At 41.6% G+C, this 20,971-nt stretch overlaps 1 protein-coding gene across 1 annotated transcript in view; it reads right to left on the minus strand.

The window, feature by feature from the left end:
- Nucleotides 1-1,281: 1,281 nt before the first annotated feature.
- Nucleotides 1,282-20,971, minus strand: part of slc27a6 (solute carrier family 27 member 6) — an 85,406-nt gene continuing 65,716 nt past the window's right edge. Inside the window, exons 9-10 of the mRNA XM_072281721.1 lie at nucleotides 19,864-19,994; nucleotides 1,282-2,913 (exon numbers count right to left, since the gene is read on the minus strand). Coding sequence (XP_072137822.1) covers nucleotides 2,737-2,913; nucleotides 19,864-19,994 — 308 coding nt within the window. The 3' untranslated portion in view covers nucleotides 1,282-2,736. The remainder of the gene's footprint in view (nucleotides 2,914-19,863; nucleotides 19,995-20,971) is intronic.

The following is a 20,971-nucleotide window of genomic DNA, read 5'->3' on the forward strand; positions in this document are numbered from 1 at the left end:
CAGCTGTCAGTTTTAAATTCTGTTCTTCAATTTAAGTTCTCTCTTCATTTTTGTTTTAATTCATGCTACAAAGGTTTATCGGCTTCTACCTGATAATTCTAAATGTTTACTTGGAGAACTAACTATAACAGATTGCAAAAAGAAGGATCATGCTCGAAAGGTCTGATAAAGGTCTTTGAAGAGATGAAGTATACAGTGAATGACAAATTACACTGCTGTTTAAAACCCTTTGACAGGATATTACAGAGGAGAAGATTAAGTGTGATGAAATTCAGAGACAGATTGCAAATTGGATTGAAAATTGTTCAGAAGGAGGGAAACAACAGGAATCCACAGCAGTTCCTTGCAATGTCTGGAAATGGACAGCTGTTTCCCAAAGGTTTTTGTCCTTGAAATTTTTCTAACCATTGTAGACATTTTTAATTACACTATTAGAGAAACTACAGCCCACATTTGTCTCTGCAAAATAAGTAAGTCTTTTAATCAAAACATGCTGGAAGTCATCTGCAAACCTTTTTGTTTTTTATTCATTTAGGTCTAAATCATAAATACATACAGTATTACAAAAACTAAGAGACTCAGTTCTGAGCCCTGTAGAATCTGCCTTCTAACCACAAAAACATCGGTTAACCATTACCCTTGATTTTCTGCCACTGAGTTAATTAGATCCAATATGGTGCTCTTCCTTAGATTGATGAGGTTTCATTATCAGTCTGCAATACCTCAAAGGCATTGTTAACGTTCATGTAGACCACATTAAGACTATATTAAATGCACCTTCTCCAACGGCCTTCCTTAAATCTATTCAAAAAATTTTAACTGTTCAGTCAGGTGCAATTGCCCTTGAACAAATCCATATTAACTATCCCTGCTTTTCTAAGTGGAGGTTTATATTGACTCTTAGAAGTATTCCATTATTTCCTCTGGCTTCAAAGTTAAAATATCATGGATTTAGCATCCTCACAGCGTCTTTAGAATTCTGCACTACTTTTCTGGCAGAATAGCCTCTTTTTTAAAAGGAAGTGCTTTACGATGTTGGCGTTGGAATAGACAAGTGAAACACAATTAGAGCATAGTTTAGATTTACCTTTATGTGATATGCAGGTTTCAACTAACAAGCTTGTCTTTCCATTTCCTGAGAACTCTGCAGTTCCTCATGTTTAATTCACTACTACTGAATTAGATTAAGAAAGAGACACGAGAAAGATAACTGTCCAAAAGTCTAACAAGTTCAGCCGTTTACAGTAAAGTGCTTACAAGAAATTTAGATACATGAACACATAAATTAAACAACATACTTTAATATCTCTATACAAAAGATTTATTTCATAATTTCTCTCAATCATGAATAATAGTGCAGTTGTCAATGTCACTATGCTTCATGTTTTTAATATATAATGTTGACAAGGAATATTAATTAATTATGGCATCAATAATTTATGTTTAAATGTATCAGATTTTGTGGCTGGTACACATTATGACTTTCGTGTGGATTACTCGAAGCATAGAATACAACATTCCTATGACTTTAAATGATATCAATTTTATAGCATCTAATATATAAAAAAGTTGAGGAAAACTTATTGAAATTATTTCATGCTTTATTTGTCCAGGCACACCTAGCTCATCAAATTACTGGGTGGCAGTATGGGAGTTGATTCAAAATTGCAAAAGCATCCTTTAATTAAATGAATTACTGTATTCAAAGTATAGTCAAGTACAAAAATTGAAATCACAGAAAATCAACTTTTAAGTGCTGAAACATTATGATAAAATTCATGACTATTTAAATAAATCTATTGATCTTGGTGAGAAATTTATCCACAACTCTCCTTATATGGTGCTAAAACATATAAACATTACATGAAATATGAAAAAAAGCTTCTAACTGCACGAGATTACAAAGAAACTGCATGGAATTCTTATTACATTTAAATTATTATTTGTGCGGAATAACTCGGTGAATAAATACATCACCTTAGTACAGGAACTTCGATGGAGAATGGTCGTTCTGGATTTAATTCATTGATCTCAATCAAGCAGTAATTCCCTCCATCTTCTGGACACTCATGGCTCAGACTTACAGCAACTGAATTTTTTTTTGGTTCATAGGGACAGAGCAAGGCGTTAGCAATCAGGCTAGAGTCTAGGCCCCCGCCCCACATTTGAAGGCCAGCGACGTGACTGTGTGACAAATGACATCTGTGGACGAAGACAAGTAAGGACAATGGCTGCTGTTCCCCTCCCCATGTCAGGCAGCACCCCCCCCCAGGTTGGTGGGTCAGAAGTCCATGCTGGGAGGAGGCACAAGGGCCAGTGACACCCTAGGAACATGAGTTGATGAGTGATAGTAGGAATGAAATGGATACTGTGATTAAGATTATAACTGTATATTTAACAAGATTATTGGGATCTGGGTGAAGAATTTAAATGTGTCTTATCGGTGGTGCATGACAACACCGGAAACCATCTGGGAGGATTTATAGCATTGCTTGGTCAAAAAAGAACTAGTGCAGACTTCTTTTAAATAGCTTAGAACCTTTTTAAAAATGTATTTAATTTCAAGATTCATTTTGTTACAGAAATCAAATTAAAATCATAAACAACTGAACAATTACATCTTCTGATGAAATATACCTGGTATTAAAATTAATGCCAGAAAACTATCTGCTAGTCAAGTGGTCATATTGGATTCCTGTAGTCATAACAGCAAAATGTGCACATCGAAAATATGGCTCATAATTTTATCTTGAATGACAAAATCTGGTTGTAGATTTGTTCTGTCATCGCGATGTAAGATTTCTCAATAGTATCCAGGAAATACAAAGGCTCACTTATTGTCTTCAGATTAAATCCTTCTTCTACCAATTTGAATTTCTTTCTCTTGAATGTTCCAGTTATATCCATGGTTTTCTAAATTACAGTAAAACAAATAGAACTCATTACAATTTATAAACGTTCCCTAAAAGAAAAGCATTACTTTATTCAGTGTGCACAATTGACCTTCATCTTCAGATATCACAAGTGTAAATGGCTGCCAAGCGGGTCACTGGATCTAGCTTGATGTCTGCATTGCAGCATTCTACAATGGTTGGATACAGATACAATTATATTAAAATTAGAGCTCAACATCTCTTTGCATCTCAAACCAGGTTAAATAGTCCATGGACCTCTTCTGTTATGTTATTGGGGAACAGTGTCCTTGGTAGGCTCTGCATTCTGGGTTGATCCTGATTATGGGAAGCTGGACCAAGATCATGGTGGGGTGGTGGATACACATCACAACCAGTCTTGGTGTCCAGTTAATGTAGTCCAAGTGCAATGGTAAACAGGGTTAGGAGTAGTAGAGGATTGGGAAGCAAATTTATCATGATCCAGTCTAGATCTATTCAAATAGTACCCACTACCTTCTCACCAAAGATAACTACAATATGCACTTCAGCTCTACTTAGTTTGCTTACTATAAGACATGGCAATTTGTCCATTTTAGAAATGTAGCTGCAAAGATCTTCAGATTATGACATATTTCAACAAATACATCCAAACGTGTCACTGTTGCCCAAATAACAAATAACCTAAATGAATAGTTACAATAGTATCAGCCTATGCACTACTAACGATAGATACATTTAAAAAATTCTGTTACGAAGTGGCATTTTACAGTTTGTAAATGTTCTTAGCATATTTCCTTCCTTCATCCACGGTTCTGACATAAAGTGCAAGAAGTTTACATATGTTTTCAGTTTGAAACTTTCCACATTCGTTCTTTCTCATCTCAGGATCTACTCGCCACTTTCCTTTAACCTTGGGGCAGATGTCACAGTAGTCTTCATCATTTAAAATTACCCCATTGGTCAGTTGGAATATAGATCCCTCCAACAAAGAAACACTCAAAACAGTACAACCGTGGCTGACAAGGGAAGTCAAAGTTATTGTAAAAGCAAAAGGGAGGGCATACAATCACGCAAAAATTAGCAGCAAGGTAAAGGATGGGGAAACTTCTAAAACTTCCAGAAAGCAACTTGCAGAATCATTAGGAGAGAAAAGATGAAATATGAATGCAAGCTAGCAAAGAATATCAAGCTGGACAGAAAAAGCTTTTCCAAGTATGAGAAAAATAAAAAAGAGATGAGAGTCGATATAGGGTGTCTGGAAAATGAGGCCAGAGAAGTAATAATGGGGGACAAGATGATGGCAGATAAAATAAATGAGTCAGTCTTCACTGTGGAAGACATGAACAGTGTGCCAGGTGTTGAAGAGTGTGAGCGAAGAGAAGTGAGTGCAATTACTGTTACAAAAGAGAAAGTGTTCAAAAAGCTGAAAGACCTAAAGTTGCATAAGTCACTCCGACCAGATGAACTGAACCCTGGGGTTCTGGAAGAGGTAGTGGTAGAGATTATGGAGGTGTTAGTAATGATCTTTCAAGAACCATTGACTTTGGCATGTTTCTGGTGTACTGGAGAATTGCAAATGTCACTTCACTCTTTAACAAAGGACGGAGGCAACAGAATGGAAATTATAGACGAGTTAGCCTGATGTCAGTGGTTGGGAAGATGTTGGAGTCAATTGTTAAGGATGAGGTTATGGAGTACTTGGTGACACAGGACAAAACAGGACAAAGTCAGCATGGTTACCTTCAGGGAAAATCCTGCCTGATGAACCAGTTGGAATTCTTTGAGGAGATTACAAGTAGGATGGATAAAGGGAATGCAGTGGATGTTGTATATTTGGATTTTCAGAAGGCCTTTGACAGGGTGCCACACATGAGTCTGCTTACCAAATTAAGAGCCCATGTTAGGCATTACATGAAAGTTATCAGCATGGTTAAAGCATTGGCTGATTGGTAAGAGGAAGCGAATGGGAATGAAAGGATCCTTTTCTGGTTGGCTGCCAGTGACTATTGGTGCTCTGCAGGGGTCGCTGTTGGGATCGCTTCTTTTTATGCTGTATATAAATGATTCAGATGATGGAATAGAAGGCTTTGTTGCCAAGTTTGCAGATTATACGAAGTTTGATGGAGGGGCAGGTACTGTTGTGGAAACAGGAAGGCTGCAGAAGGACTTAGATTAGGAGAATGGGCAAGAAAGTGGCAAATAGAAACATAGAAAATAGGTGGAGTAGGCCATTCGGCCCTTTGAGCCTGCACCGCCATTCAGTATGATCATGGCTGATCATCCAACTCAGAACCCTGCACCAGCCTTCCCTCCATACCCCCTGATCCCTTTAGCCACAAGGGCCATATCTAATTCCCTCTTAAATATAGCCAATGAACTGGCCTCAACTGTTTCCTGTGGCAGAGAATTCAACAGATTCACCACTCTCTGTGTAAAGAAGTTTTTCCTCATCTCGGTCCTAAAAGGCTTCCCCTTTATCCTCAAACTGTGACCCCTCGTTCTGGACTTCTCCAACATCGGGAACAATCTTCCTGCATCTAGCCTGTCCAATCTCTTTAGGATTTTATACATTTCAATAAGATCCCCCCTCAATCTTCTAAATTCCAGAGAGTATAAGCCTAGTTCATCCAGTCTTTCATCATATGAAAGTCCTGCCATCCCAGGAATCAATCTGGTGAACCTTCTTTGTACTCCCTCTATGGCAAGGATGTCTTTCCTCAGATTAGGGGACCAAAACTGCACACAATACTCCAGGTGTGGTCTCACCAAGGCCCTGTACAACTGCAGTAGTACCTCCCTGCTCCTGTACTCGAATCCTCTTGCTATAAATGCCAGCATACCATTCGCCTTTTTCACCGCCTGCTATACCTGCATGCCCACTTTCAATGACTGGTGTATAATGACACTCAGGTCTCATTGCACCTCCCCTTTTCCTAATCGGCCACCATTCAGATAATAATCTGTTTTCCTGTTTTTGCCACCAAAGTGGATAACTTCACATTTATCCATATTAAATTGCATCTGCCATGAATTTGCCCACTCACCTAACCTATCCAAGTCACCCTGCATCCTCTTAGCATCCTCCTCACAGCTAACACTGCCGCCCAGCTTTGTGTCATCCGCAAACTTGGCGATGCTGCATTTAATTCCCTCATCAATATATATTGTAAACAACTGGGGCCCCAGCACTGAGCCTTGCGGTACCCCACTAGTCACTGCCTGCCATTCTGAAAAGGTCCAGTTTATTCCCACTCTTTGCTTCCTGTCTGCCAACCAATTCTCTATCCACATCGATACCATACCCCCAATACTGTGTGCTTTAAGTTTGCACACCAATCTCCTGTGTGGGACCTTGTCAAAAGCCTTTTGAAAATCCAAATATACCACATCCACTGGTTCTCCCCTATCCACTCTACTAGTTACATCCTCAAAAAATTCTATGAGATTCGTCAGACATGATTTTCCTTTCACAAATCCATGCTGACTTTGTCCGATGATTTCACCGCTTTCCAAATGTGCTGTTATCACATCTTTGATAACTGACCCTAGCAGTTTCCCCACCACCGATGTTAGGCTAACCGGTCTATAATTCCCTGGTTTCTCTCTCCCTCCTTTTTTAAAAAGTGGGGTTACATTAGCCACCCTCCAATCCTCAAAAATTAAATATAATGTTGGAAAATGATTGGTCATGCACTTTGGTAGAAGAAATAAATGTGCAGACTGTTTTCTAAACGGGTAGAAAATTCAAAAATCTGAGATGGAAAGGGACTTGGGAGTCCTTATGCAGAACCCCATAAAGGTTAGTTTGCAGGTTGAGTCAGTGGTGAGGAAAGTAAATACAATTTTAGCATTCATTTCTAGATATCTGGAATATAAAAGCAGGGATGTGATGCTGAGACCTCACCTTGAGTCTTGTGAACAGCTTTGATCTCCTTATTTAAGAAAAAATGTGCTGACATTGGGGAGGGTTCAGAGGAGGTTCACAAGGCTGATTCCGCGAATGAAAGTAGTATCATATCAGGAACGTTTGATGGTTCTGGGCCAGTACATGCTGGAATTTAGAAGGATGGGAGGGGGTAATCTCATTGAAACATTTTGGATGTTGAAAGGCCTAGACAGAGAGGATGTGGAAAAGATGTTTCCCATGGTGGGGGAGTCCAGGACAAGAGGACACGGCATCAGGATGGAGGAGCATCCATGTTAAATAGCAAAGAGGATAAATTTCTTTAGCCAGAACGTGGTGAACTTGTGGAATTTATTACCACAGGCAACTTTGGGTGTATTTAAGGCCAATATTGATAGTTTCTCGATTGGCCATAGCATCAAAGGTTATGGGGAGTGGGGCTGAGGAGGGGTAAAAAAGGATCAGCCATAATTGAATGGCGGAGCAGGCTTGATGGGCCAAATAGTCCAATTCTGCTCCTATGTCTTATGGTCTTATGGTCTAACCCTTAGGGGCAAGTGATCATAATATGATTGAATTTACCCTGAAATTTGTGGAGGAGAAGCCAAAATCAGATATATCAGTATGACAGCGGAGTAAAGGGAATTACAGGGGCATGAAAGAGGAATTGACTGGAATTGATTGGAAAAGACCACTGGCAGGGATGACGGTAGAGCCGAAATGGCTGGAATTTCTGAAAACAATTTGGAAGGCACAGGATATATATATCCCAAAGAGGAAGAAGTATTCTAAAGGAAAGGTGATACAACCACAGCTAACAAGAGAGTTCAAAGCCAAAGAGAGGACATATAATAGAGCTATGATTAGTGGGAAGTTAGAGGATTGGGAAGCTATTAAAGGTGACTTGAAGGTGACTAAAATGTCATTGAGAAGGTAAGGATGGAATACAAAAGAAGCCAGCAATAATATTAAAGAGGATACCAAAACTTTCTTCAAAAGGAGGTGTTGTGGATAGTGTGGAGGGCTTCAGAGGTTCCAGCAGGACATGGATAGGATGCAAGACTGGGATGAGAAGTGGCAGATGGAGTTTAACTCAAATAGGTGTGAGGTGGTTTATTTTGGTAGATCAAATATGATGGCAGAATATAGCATTAATGGTAAGACTCTTGGCAGTGTGGAGGATCAGAGGGATCTTGGGGTCCAAGTCCACAGGACACTCAAAGCTGCTGCGCAGGTTAACTCTGTGGTTAAGAAGGCATAAGGTGCATTGACCTTCATCAACCATGGGATTGAGTTTAAGAGCCAAAGAGGTAATGTTCCAGCTATATAGGACCCTGGTCAGAACCCACTTGGGAGTACGGTGCTCAATTCTGGTCGCCTCACTACAGGAATGACGTGGAAGCCATAGAAAGGATGCAGAGAGAGTTACAAGGATGTTGCCTGCATTGGGGAGCATGCCTTATGAGAATAGGCTGAGTGAACTCGGCCTTTTCTCCTTGGAGCAACAGAGGATAAGAGCTGACCTGATAGAGGTGTACAAGATGATGAGAGGCATTGATCATGTGGATAGTCAGAGGCTTTTCCCCAGGGCTGAAATGGCTAGAACTAGAGGGCATACTTTTAAGGTGCTTGGAAGTAGATACAGAAGAAATGTCAGGAGTGAGTTCTTTACACAGAGAGTGGTGAGTGCATAGAAAGGGCTGCCGGCGGTGATGGTGTAGGCGGAAACAAAAGGGACTTTTAAGAGACTCCTGGATAGGTACATGGAGCTTTGAAAAATACAGGGCCATGGGTAAGCCTAGGTAATTTCTAAGATAAGGACGTGTTTGGCACAGCTTTGTGGGCCGAAGGGCTTATATTGTGCTGTAGGTTTTCTATCTTTCTATATATAAAATATAAAGAAAAGGCGAGAGTGGATATTGGATCATGGGAAAATGATGCCGGACAGGTAGTAATGGGGGACAATGAAATAGCAGACAAACTGAATAAGTATTTTGCATCAGTGTGGAAGACGCTAGCAGTTTGGTGGAAGTTCCAGGTGTCAGGGCACATGAAGTGTGTGGTTACCATTAACTAGAGAGAAGGTTCTTGGGAAACTGAAAGGTTTGAATGTAGATAAGTCACCTGGACCAGATGGTGTACACCCCAGAATTTTGAAAGTGGTGGCCGAAGAGAATCATGGAGGCATTCATAATGATCTTTCAAGAATCATTAGTTCCTGGAATGGTTTCTAAAGACTGGAAAACTGCAAATGTTACTCCACTCTCCAAGAAGAGAAAAAGGCAGAAGAAAGGAAACTGTTGGCCAGTTAGTCTGACCTCAGTGGTTGGGAAGATCTTAGCATTGATTATTAAGGATGAGGTCTCAGGGTACTTGGAGGCACATGATAAAATAGGCCGCAGTCAAGGAGAAATCTTGCCTGACAAATCTGTTGGAATTCTTTGAAGAAGTAACAAGCAGGTTAGACAAAGGAAAATCGGTTGCTGTTGTATACTTAGATTTTCAAAAGGCCTTTCTCAAGCTGCTACACATGAAGCTTCTTTACAAGCTATAAGCCCATGGTATTACAAGAAAGATTCTAGCATGGATAATGCAGTGGCTGATAGGCAAAAGAGAAAAGGTGGGACTAAAGGGAGCCTTTTCTGACTGGCTACCGTTGATTAGTGGTATTCTACAGAGGTCTGTGTTGGGACCAATTCTTCCAACGTTATACTGTATGTCAATGATTTGGATGATGGAATTGATGGCTTTGGTGGAAAGTCAGCAGAAGATGGAAGATAGGTGGAGGGACAGGTAATTTTAAGGAAGTAGAAAGGCTTCAGAAGGATTTAGACAGATTGGGAAATGAGCAAAGAAATGTCAGATGGAATACAGTGTCGGGAAGTGTATGGTCATGCACTTTGGTAGAAAAAATGAAAGGGTTGACTGTTTTCTAAATAGAGAGAAAATATGAAAAACTGAACAAAGGGTTTCCGGAGTTGTCGTGCAGGATTCCCTAAATGTTGTCTGTGGTGAGGAAGGCAAATGCATTGTTTGCATTCATTTCAAGAGGATTGGAATATAAAAACAATGATACAATGTTGAAACTTTATAAAGCACTGGTGAGACCGCATTTGGAGTATTGGGAGCAGTTTTGGGCCCCATTTCTTGGATAGAATGTGCAGAAACTGGAAAGGGTTCAAAGGAGGTTCACGAAAATGATTCCAAGATTGAATGGTTTGTCATATGAAGAGATTTGATGGCTCTGGGCCTATATTCTCTAGAATTCAGAAGAATGAGGATGACCTCATAGAAAGCAATCAACAGTGAAAGGTCTTGAGAGAGTAGATGTGGAGAGGATGTTTCCTATGGAGGGACAGTCTAAGACAAGAGAACACAGCCTCAGAATAGAGGGGCATCCTTTTAGAACAGGGAAGTGGAGGAATTTCTCTAGCCAGGGAGTGGTGAATATGTGGACTTCTTTCCGTCTGCCAGCTGTGGAGGCCAAGTCTTTATGTATATTTAAGGAAGACATTGATAGATTCTTGAGTGGTCAGGTCATGAAGGGATACAGGGAAAAGGCAGGAGACTGGGACTGAGAGGACAACTGGATCAGCCATGATGAAATGGCAGAGCAGACTTGATGGGCCAAATAGCCTAATTCTGCTCTTATAACTTATGGTCTTATGATCTTAAAAAGCATCCTTTCACCCTTATCTGTTCTATCCATTTTCAGACTCTATGGTTAACTTTTATTGCCTTTTGAAGTTGTTTCTGAAATTTGTAGTGCGAGCGGAAAGTTCTAGTTTTCATGATCCATGTGGGTACCAACAACACAAGTAGAATGGGAAAGAGGTTCTGCTAAGGGAATTTGAGCAGCTAGGGATTAGATCAAAAAGATCCAAAAAGGTGGTCATCTTTGGATTACTACCTGGGTCATGTGCAAATTAGCACAGGGTCAAGAAGATTAGAGAGTTAAATGCTGGTGTGGGAGAAGTGACTTTGAATTCATGGGAAATTCTCACCAGTAGTGGGGAAGAAGGGAGCTGTACCACTGGAACAGGCTCCACCTGAACCGTGATGGGACCTGGATCCGAGCAAATCGCATAACTAGGGCTGTGGATAGGGCTTAATCTAAATGGTAGGGGGTTAGGTTCAACAGATTGGAGAAGTAATGTAAAAACGAACAGTGTAAAGATAAAGAAAACAAAAAAGATAAAAAAAGAGAAAAGTAAGAGTGGAGTGAAGAAAAGTCAAGTGCAAAAGAGTAAAATATTACAAGATTTTAAACTCACAATGAGTTGAATATTTGAATGCCAGTAATATTCGAAACAAGGTCAGTGATCTTGAGACATAGATCAGCACAAGGGGTATGATTTAATGGCCATTACAGAGACGTGGTTGCTGGATGGACAGGATTGGGAATTAAATATCCAATGTGACGAGAATACACATAAATTAAGATGTTTGCTGGCCTGGGCTAGCAACAGTGGCATCAGCAGTTGGTCTGCCACCTGTCCTCAGGGGAGGGAGTGATAAGGAACAATGAAGCAGCATGTGGAGTTGTTAATGAAGGAGCCATCAGTCTGGGTATTGTCAAGATCGGCTCCCCCTTTGAACCCTGAACTGTTTGAAGTGGTGGACAGGCAATACCCCAGCAGGGGGATAAAAAGGGACAAGTTCGCTAAGGCAGGACACACACACGACACCCCGAGGTAACGAGACCCTGGAAGCGGTGCGCCTCTCACAAGTCAGTGGGAAGCTCTTGGACGGCTGATCGGGGGATCAGCCTTAAACGCACAGGGTGGAAAGGTACGATCAGCGGGAACCCGGTGTGTGTTCGCCCTTGCTTGGGTGCCGGGTTCACTGCAGAGAATCGACCGTATCTGGAGGAGGGGTCACAGTCGGTGACCTCAGGTGACATCACAAAGGACTCGCCCGAAAGCTGCTTGTGAGCAATATCACCGGTCTGTGAGTGGAAGCCGTTCTGAATGATCAGTCGTTCTCGTTCTCTCTCTCCCTCCCCCCACGTTGTCCATCGCCATGGCAACGATTACTGCGAACTGAACTAAATTGGACTGAACTTTGTGTCACTTTGAAATTGGTCATTTACCCCTAGACAACGATAGAGCTTGATTGATGCTGTTATCTTAATTCTGTGCACATGTGTGTTTATCATTGCTGAACTGTTGCATTTATTATCCTTTCAATTACTGTGTTGCTCGTTTCTTTAATAAAACTTTCTAAGTTCTAGTAATCCAGACTCCAACTGAGTGATCCATTTCTGCTGGTTTGGCAACCCAGTTACGGGGTACGTAACACCAAGGACATCAGGTAATATGAACAGATAGGCAGGAAGGTAAGGGGCTCTTAATTAAGGATGAGATCAGAGCAATAGTGAGAGATGATATAAGATCGAAGGAGCAGAATGTTGAATCCATCTGGGTAGAGATTAGTAATAGTAAAGGGAAAAAAGTCACTGGTGGGAGTTGTTTTTCAGCCATGGAATAATAATATTACAGTGGCACAGGCAATAAACAGAGAAATATCTGAAGCATGTAAGAATGGAACAGCAGTTATCATGGCGGACTTTAACTTGCAGAGCGTATCTCTCTGCAAATGGACCTTGGACTTTCTGACTAACAGTCCCCAACCAGTTAAGTTAGACAACCTCTCCTCCTCCACTCTCACCCTGAACACCGGCATGCCTCAAGGCTGTGTGCTGAGCCCTCTTCTGTATTCCCTTTTCACCTACGACTGCGTTCCTGTACTTGGTTCTAACTCCATAATCAAGTTCGCAGATGACACCACGGTGGTTGGTCTGATCAGAGGGGATAATGAGACAATAGACAATAGGTGCAGGAGTAGGCCATTCGGCCCTTCGAGCCAGCACCGCCATTCACTGTGATCATGGCTGATCATCCACAATCAGTATCCAGTTCCTGCCTTATCCCCATAACCTTTGATTCCACTATCTTTAAGAGCTCTACCCATCTCTTTCTTGAAAGCATCCAGAGACTTGGCCTCCACTGCCTTCTGGGACAGAGCATTCCATACATCCACCACTCTCTGGGTGAAAAAGTTTTTCCTCAACTCCGTTCTAAATGGCCTACCCCTTATTCTTAAACTGTGGCCTCTGGTTCTGGACTCACCCATCAGCGGGAACATGCTTTCTGCCTCCAGCGTGTCTAATCCCTTAATAATCTTATATGTTTCAATCTGATCCCCTCTCAGCCTTCTAAATTCCAGAGTATACAAGCCCAGTCGCTCCAATCTTTTGACATATGACAGTCCCGCCATCCCGGGAATGAACCTTGTGAACCTACGCTGCACTTCCTCAATAGCAAGAATGTCCTTCTGCAAATTTGGAGACCAAAACTGCACACAGTACTCCACGTGTGGTCTCACCAGGGCCCTGTACAGCTGCAGAGGGACCTCTTTGCTCTAATACTCAATTCCCCTTGTTATGAAGGCCAGCATGCCATTAGCTTTCTTCACTGCCTGCTGTACTTGCATGCTTGCTTTCAGTGACTGATGTACAAGAACACCTAGATCTCGTTGTGCTTCCCCTTTTCCTAACTTGACTCCATTTAGATAATAATTTGCCTTCCCGTTCTTACCACCAAAGTGGATAACCTCACATTTATCCACATTAGACTGCATCTGCCCACGCACCCAGCCTGTCCAAGTCACCCTGCATTCTCATAATATCCTCCTCACATTCCACACTGCCACCCTTTGTGTCATTGGCTTTGTGAGACGGCCTACAGGGACAAGGTCCAGCACCTGGCTGTGTGGTGTGCCGACAAGAATCTGGCCCTTAACACTCAGAAGACCAAGGAGATCATTGTGGACTTCAGGCATGCCAGGAGTCACACTCATGTCCCCAACTACATCAACGAAACTGTAGCGGAGCATGTATCAAACTTCAAATTCCTTGGTGTCCACATTTCCAAGGATCTCACCTGGTCCCTGAACTCCTCCATCCTGATCAAAAAGGCGCAACAGCGCCTTTATTTCCTGCGGAGCATCAAGAAAGCTCACCTCTGTCCCAGGATACTGACCGACTTTTGCCACTGTACCATTAAGAGCATACTCACCAACTGCATCTCAGTGTGGTATGGCAATTGACCTGTATCGGACTGCAAAGCACTCCAGTGTGTGGTGAAAACTGCCCGGCAGATTATTGGCACCCAATTTTCCACCATTGAGAACATCTACCATATATGCTGCCTGGGCAGGGCAAAAAGCATTATCATGCATGCATCTCACCCTAACCATGGACTTTTTACTCTCCTCCCATCCGGTAGGCGCTACAGGAGCCTCCGCTCCCACACCAGCAGGCATAGGAAGAGCTTCTTCCCCGAGGCTGTGACCCTGCTGAACCTCACATCACAGTGCTAAGCAGTAATGCACCCATATTGTACTGTCTCAGTACTTTTATATTTGTGTGCTGTAGCACTTACTTTTATTCACAGTTATTTTGTAAATAACACTATCCTTTGCATTTCTGGTCAGGTGCTAAATGCATTTCATTGGCTTTGTATCTGTACTCGGCACAATGACAATAAAGTTGAATCTAATCTAACACAGATTGGCTGAATAAAGTTAGTCCAGGAAGTCCTGAGGAGGACTTCATAGAATGCATCTGTGATGACTTCCTTAAATAGCATGTTACTGAACCTACAAGGGAACGTGCATTCTTAGATCTGGCCCTGTGCAATGAGACAGGTAAATTTAGTGATCTTGTAGTTCAGGATCCTCTTGGAAAGAAATGACCACAGTATGATTCGAGTTTCTCACTCAAATGAAGGGTACAATAGTTCAATTTAAAACCAGTGTATTATGCCTAAACAATGGAGACCACAAAGGGATGAGGGAGGATTTGGTGACTGTAGACTGGGAACACAGGCTATATAGTGGGACAGTTGAGGAACAGTGGAAGACATTCAAAGAGATTTTTCAACAAAAGTATATTCCAGTTAAAAGTAAGGATAGTAAGGGTGGGGAGAACCAGCCTTGGATAACTAAGGAAATAAAAGAAGGCATCAAACTAAAAGCTTGTGCATACAAAGACGCCAAGAGTAGTGGGAAACGGGAAGAATGGGAAAACTTTAAGAAGCAACAAGGAATGACGAAGCAAGTAATAAAGAAAGGGAAGCTAGATTATGAAAACAAGCTAGCACAAAATATAAAAAAGGATATTAGGAGTTATTTCAAAATTATATAAAGTGGTAAAGGGTGGCTAAAGTGAAGATAGGGGCAATTAATATTGGGTAATGAAGAAATGGCAGAGGCTCTGAATGACTATCTTGTGCTGGTCTTCATGGTGGAGGACAAGTCTAACATGCCAAAGAGAGATGTTATGGACGTGATGGAAGGTGAGGACCTCGATGCAATAGCTATCACTAAAGAGGTAGTGCTGAGCAAATTGTGGGCCTGAAGATAGACAAGTCCCCTGCTCCTGATGGATTGCATCCTTGGGTACTGAAAGAAATGGCAGAAGTTATAGTAGAGGCTTTGCCAAAATTCTCTGGACTCTGGGCAGGTCCCAGTGGATTGGAAGATGACGAATGCCATGCTACTGTTTAAAAAAGGATGTAGTTAAAAGGCAGGTAACTATAGGCCAGTTAGATTAACATTTGTAGTTGGGAAAATGCTTGAAGCTATCATTACAAAAGAAATAGCGAGACATCTGGAAAGAAATGGATCCATCAGGCAGACACATCATGGATTCAGCAAAGGCAGGTCCTGTTTGACAAGTTTACTGGAGTTTTTTGAGGATATAATGAGCACAGTTGATAGAGGGGAATAGATGGACATTATTTACTTCGATTACCAGAAGGCATTCAATAAGTTGGCACATTAAAGACTTATCCATAAGATGAGGATGTGGAGAGTTGGGGATGATGTATTAACGTGGATAGAGGATTGGTTACCTAACAGAAAGCAAACAGTTGGGATACATGGTGTTATTGTGGTTGGCAATCAGTGGTGAGCAGTGTGCCACAGGGGTCAGTGCTGGACCCGCAACTGTTCACGATATACATTAACGATCTGGAAGAGGGGACCAAGTGTAGTGTGTCTAAGTTTGCTGATGGTAAGAAATAGAGTGGAAACGCAAATTGTGCTGAAAAATTGGAGAGTCCGCAGAGAGATATAGATAGGTTAATTGAGTGGGCAAGGGTCTGGCAGATGGAGTATAATACTGGTAAATGCGAGATCATCTAATTTGGAAGGAAAACTGGAAGAGCAGATTATTATTTAAATGGTACAAAATTGCAGCATGTTGCTGTGCAGAGGGACTTGGGAGTGCTTGTGCATGAATTACAGAAGGTTGGTTTGCAGGTGCAGCAGGCTATCAAGAAGGCAAATAGAATGTTGGCCTTCATTGCTAGAGGAATTGACTTTAAGAGCAGCGAGGTTATGTTGCTACTGTACAAGATACTGTTGAGGCCGCACCTGGTGTACTGCCTGCAGTTCTGGTCTCTTTACTTGAGGAGGGATATACTGGCTTTAGAGGTGGTGCAGGGCAGGTTCACCAAGTTAATTCTAAAGATGAGGGAGTTAGACTATGGGGAGAAATTGAGTCACCTGGGACTGTATTTGTAAGTATTCAGAAGAATGAGAGGAGATCTGAGAGAAGCATATAAAATTATGAAAGGAATAGATAAAATTGAGGCAGGAAAGTTGTTTCCACTGATAGGTAAGACTAGAACTAGCAGAAATAGCCTGAAGATTTGGGGGAGTAATTTAGTGGATGGCGAGGAACAGCTTTTTCCAGAAATTGATGAATCCATGGAATTCTCTCCATAACAGAAACAGAGGAGGCTAGCACAGTAAATATACCTAAGGTTGGATAGATTTTTGTATAGTAGAGGAATTAAAGGTAATGGGGAAAAGGCAGGTAGGTGGAGATGAATCCACGGCCAGATCAGCCATGATCTTATTGAATGGCACAGTAGGTTCAACAGGCCAAATGGTCTACTCCTGCTCCTATTTCTTATGTTCTGATGCTCAGCAGGCTTTACATATTTTTGGTCAATTAGGAATATATATGCACTAAAAGCTTCGTCAGAGTTGCCCATTGCATTAAATACAGAAAAACAGGAATGGGAATAGATTATTCAGCCTGTTGAACTTGCTGGGAATTTAATACAATTAAGCCCGATCATCTACTTTGATATCCCATTTGTGCTCTTCCTCTATTAGCATCTAGAAATTTATAAATCTCCTTTGTGAATCTATTCAACCATGTGCCCCCTAAACCCATGTAGTAGAAAATTCCACAAATTCACCAACTTCTGAGTGAAGACATTTCACTTTCTCGGAATCTGAAATATGCAACTCCATGTCTTGAGAGGGCAATTTCCTTGTTTTAGATTCCCCAGAATGACACATATCTGAAACATTACTCATTTCTCTGCCTGACCTTCTGAGTGTTTACAGTATATTCTGCCTTTATTTTTAACTTGCAGGTGACAGTTCTCAGCCAATGGCTCCACCCAGCTCCAACGCCGCTTCTCAGTACAGTTCACGGTTCTGCTCTTGATTTCCATGATGCTCTTCAAGGCATCACCTTCCACATTGGTAAACACTTAGTTCCATCCCAATGCCACGTTGCTTAATTCTGCAACTAGCACTGTTGGGTAAAATCACACATCCACCAACTCATGGGTGAGTCTGAGCTTTCACCAACTGAATTCTGACACAAGCAAAGTTATTCTGTTTGTCGCTGTTTGTGCCTATGATGAATTTGAATTTCTCAGACTTCTTTCTGGCATGATATTTACAGTTGCTCCAGCGAACCTCACTGTATTATTCTAAGCAATATAGACCAAAATGACTTGGGGTGTTACATAAAGTCATCCTTGATCTGAACTAGATAATCAAATTGATCTCAAGTTTCTCCAAACTTTGTTTCCAGATTTAACCAAACAGGTGAGACTACACATGAATTGCTAGCCTGCCTTAGTTTATGGCTGGTAATTTAACAGGCATAATCAGAATAAAATTGAATTGATGAGAACAAAAATATACACCTGTTACATTGAACTCCATGTCAGTAAGTTGTCTTGCTTAACTCTGAACTATCAACCTGCTTAACCCTCTCAATGACACGACAAATCATATCTTTTAAGTTTTTTTGCTTTACAGATCAACTGATCATGTTATTCATGTAGGGAACAGCTCTCCCGGTCAAGATGGTGCCAGTGAACAACGATTCCTCAAGGGCCATCTTTCAGATAGTCAATCATTTCAGGTTTTTTATGTCTATTACTTGTTCTTTTTGTCTTAATTTCATTTTTGAAACTGTTGGAGCCTGTGACTTCGGATCTGTAGTTGGATCGTGTGAGCTAGTGCCCTGCTGTCCCAGAGAAAACTCCAGGAAACAAATGCGAGCAAGAGCTGCTGCAAGGAGAAGCTCAGAGATGAGACGAGGGTCATGATCAACGACATTTTTCAATGATTAAAGCGTTGAGGAAGATTGAAATATTGAGGCAAATGTGGAGGGGCTGCTGGTTTGTGTCACTGCCTCGGAGGGGCCGCCGGTTCGCGTCACTGCCCTCGGAGAGGCGGCCGGTTCGTGTCACTGCCCTCGGTGGGGCCACCGGTTTGTGTCACTGACCTTGGAGGGGCCGCCGGTTCGCGTCACTGCCCTCGGAGGGGCCGCTGGTTCGCGTCACTGACCTCGGAGGGGCCGCCGGTTCGCGTCACTGCCCTCGGAGGGGCCGCCGGTTCGCGTCACTGCCCTCGGAGGGGTTGCCGGTTCGCGTCACTGACCTCGGAGGGGCCGCCGGTTCGCGTCACTGCCCTCGGAGAGGCAGCCGGTTCGTGTCACTGCCCTCGGTGGGGCCGCCGGTTCGTGTCACTGCCCTCGGTGGGGCCACCGGTTTGTGTCACTGACCTTGGAGGGGCCGCCGGTTCGTGTCACTGACCTTGGAGGGGCCGCTAGTTCATTTAGCTACCATAGGATGGGTTGCTGGTTCATGTAGTTGCACTCAGCAAGGCCCTTGGGTCCGGATGCTCTTGGAGATGTTATCAAAATTCTGAGATATATGGATTGAACTGTGGTTCATAGTGGCCTCTTTCAGTTCTATGATTGTTTTTTACGTTCTCACCCATTCTTTATTGTTGCCAAATGGCGGGCTGGGGGTTTGGGTGATCTGTTAGTTTTTATGTGAGAGAGGGGTTGGGTGGGTTTAGAATTTGCAAGTTTTGTTTCTTATTCTTTTCATGCTGGGGGGGGGATTGATGTCTTTCTTTCAATTGCTTCTGTGGTTTTCTGTATTTTATGGCTATTGGAGAAGACAAATCTCTGAGTTGTATTCTGCACACATACTTTGTTAATAAAATGAACCTTTGAACCTTATTCATTGTTTTAGTTGGTCACTTGATTTTTTAAAATATCTCTGTATTACTCAGTTTTTATATGCCTATTGAATAGTAAACAGTACTTTGGAATTGAAGATGATAGTCCTATGTTATTACTCTATGAGCAAAACTATCACATTCATATGTGGTAGGATGAATGACCATTTTAGTGAGAAGTCAAACTTCAATTATAGGTTAAACGCTCGTTCGCTGCTGTCGTTACTGTGTGGTCAGGAATCTTTCGGAGGGTAGGCCTCAAAATCCCCGGCTTTGCCTGCTGTTGGTGACCGAGGTTGAGGTCGAATCGTTTGGACAGAGATGGCGCTCAGTACTCGGTGTCGGAGAGCTGATCAGAGCTCGAAGTTTTCGGATGACTCAGAGTTGGACCATGGTTGGGTATGGCAGGGAGAGTTCTTCCTTCTCCCGTCTGCGTGAGATGTGGGACATTTGAGAGACTTTGAACTTTTACTGTGCTCATGGACTTCTTTATCAAGTTATGGTATTGTTGCACTGTTGTAACTATATGTTATAATTATGTGGTTTTGTCAGTTTTTTCAGTCTTGGTCTGTCCTGTGTTTTGTGATATCACACCGGAGGAAATATTGTATCATTTCTTAATGCATGCATTACTAAACGACAATAAAAAGAGGACTACGTGCCTTCATAATCTAAATCTAAAAAAAACTGATTAAAGTATCTGTAAACATTGACCTGAATCCTCAGGAAGCGGGGGTAAGCATAGTTTGGCAGATGTTTCACGACGTGGTTATATATCTTTTTTCCATCAAACACTTGATCTGGTTTCAGGATGATCACTGCCATTCCTATCCTGCCTTCATATCCTGTGATATGAGCAAATACAATGGTTAGTTAAAATTTGGCTGAAGTTAAAAATAAACAAAAAATTACAAAATTGTTTCATTTCTGACTTCAATATACATTCTGATTTTTCAAATCTCACATTTCATATAAACTTAAATACTTCAATTTTAATTAATTCTTCCCAAAATTTAATTTATAGAAATGAGACTGATAATACTTTCATATCTTAGCATTCGTCTATTTTACACCTTCAATGCTGATGAGAAAGGTTTTCTGGATACAGTATGAAATTTTAGACATGCAATATCATGCCTTTCCATCCCTCCTCAATTCACAACCCATCATATAGCTTCAGAAGCCTCTAATAAGTTTTCAATATGAATTATAAACTTTCTTTTAGAAATAAACCAGAGTTGTAGTGTTTGAGGGAACAGGTTTTTGCTCTGCAGGCATGATAGATTTGCCAAAAAAAAATTAGCAATCGCTTTTGCCCCTCCTTCGCACTTTGGCCAAATGTCTAAAGTTGCAACAGACTTCAAAATAAGGGGGGGGGGGGAACATAATTAGCTAAAAGAAACCTGAAAACAGAATTGACCAAAGTAAAGGGGAAGAGGAAGGAACAATGAAGGAAATAAGATGGTTAGATTTTTTAAAAAAATGTTCAGTTTCATATATAACAGGATTAAGGAAGGTTGAATTTTGAGGATCTATTGATATATTAAATATAATGACAAGATAAAGTAATAAAGGATGAGCATTATAGTTTTCAGCATAATTTGACAAAATACGTAAAGAATACAGCTAAAGCACCAGGAGGTTATGTTGTATCTGTACTGGTGCTGGTGAGACTGCACCTGGAACACTATATGCACTTCTGGGCTTCTTACTTGAGAAAAAATGTACTCGCTTTGGAAACAGTGCAGAGGAGATGCACCAGGTTGATTATGAAGATATGGGTTTAGCTTTTGAGACGAGGTTCATTTGCTTACGACTTTAT

This window comes from Mobula birostris, chromosome 17, assembly GCF_030028105.1.
Source record: "Mobula birostris isolate sMobBir1 chromosome 17, sMobBir1.hap1, whole genome shotgun sequence".
Classification (NCBI taxonomy): domain Eukaryota; kingdom Metazoa; phylum Chordata; class Chondrichthyes; order Myliobatiformes; family Myliobatidae; genus Mobula; species Mobula birostris.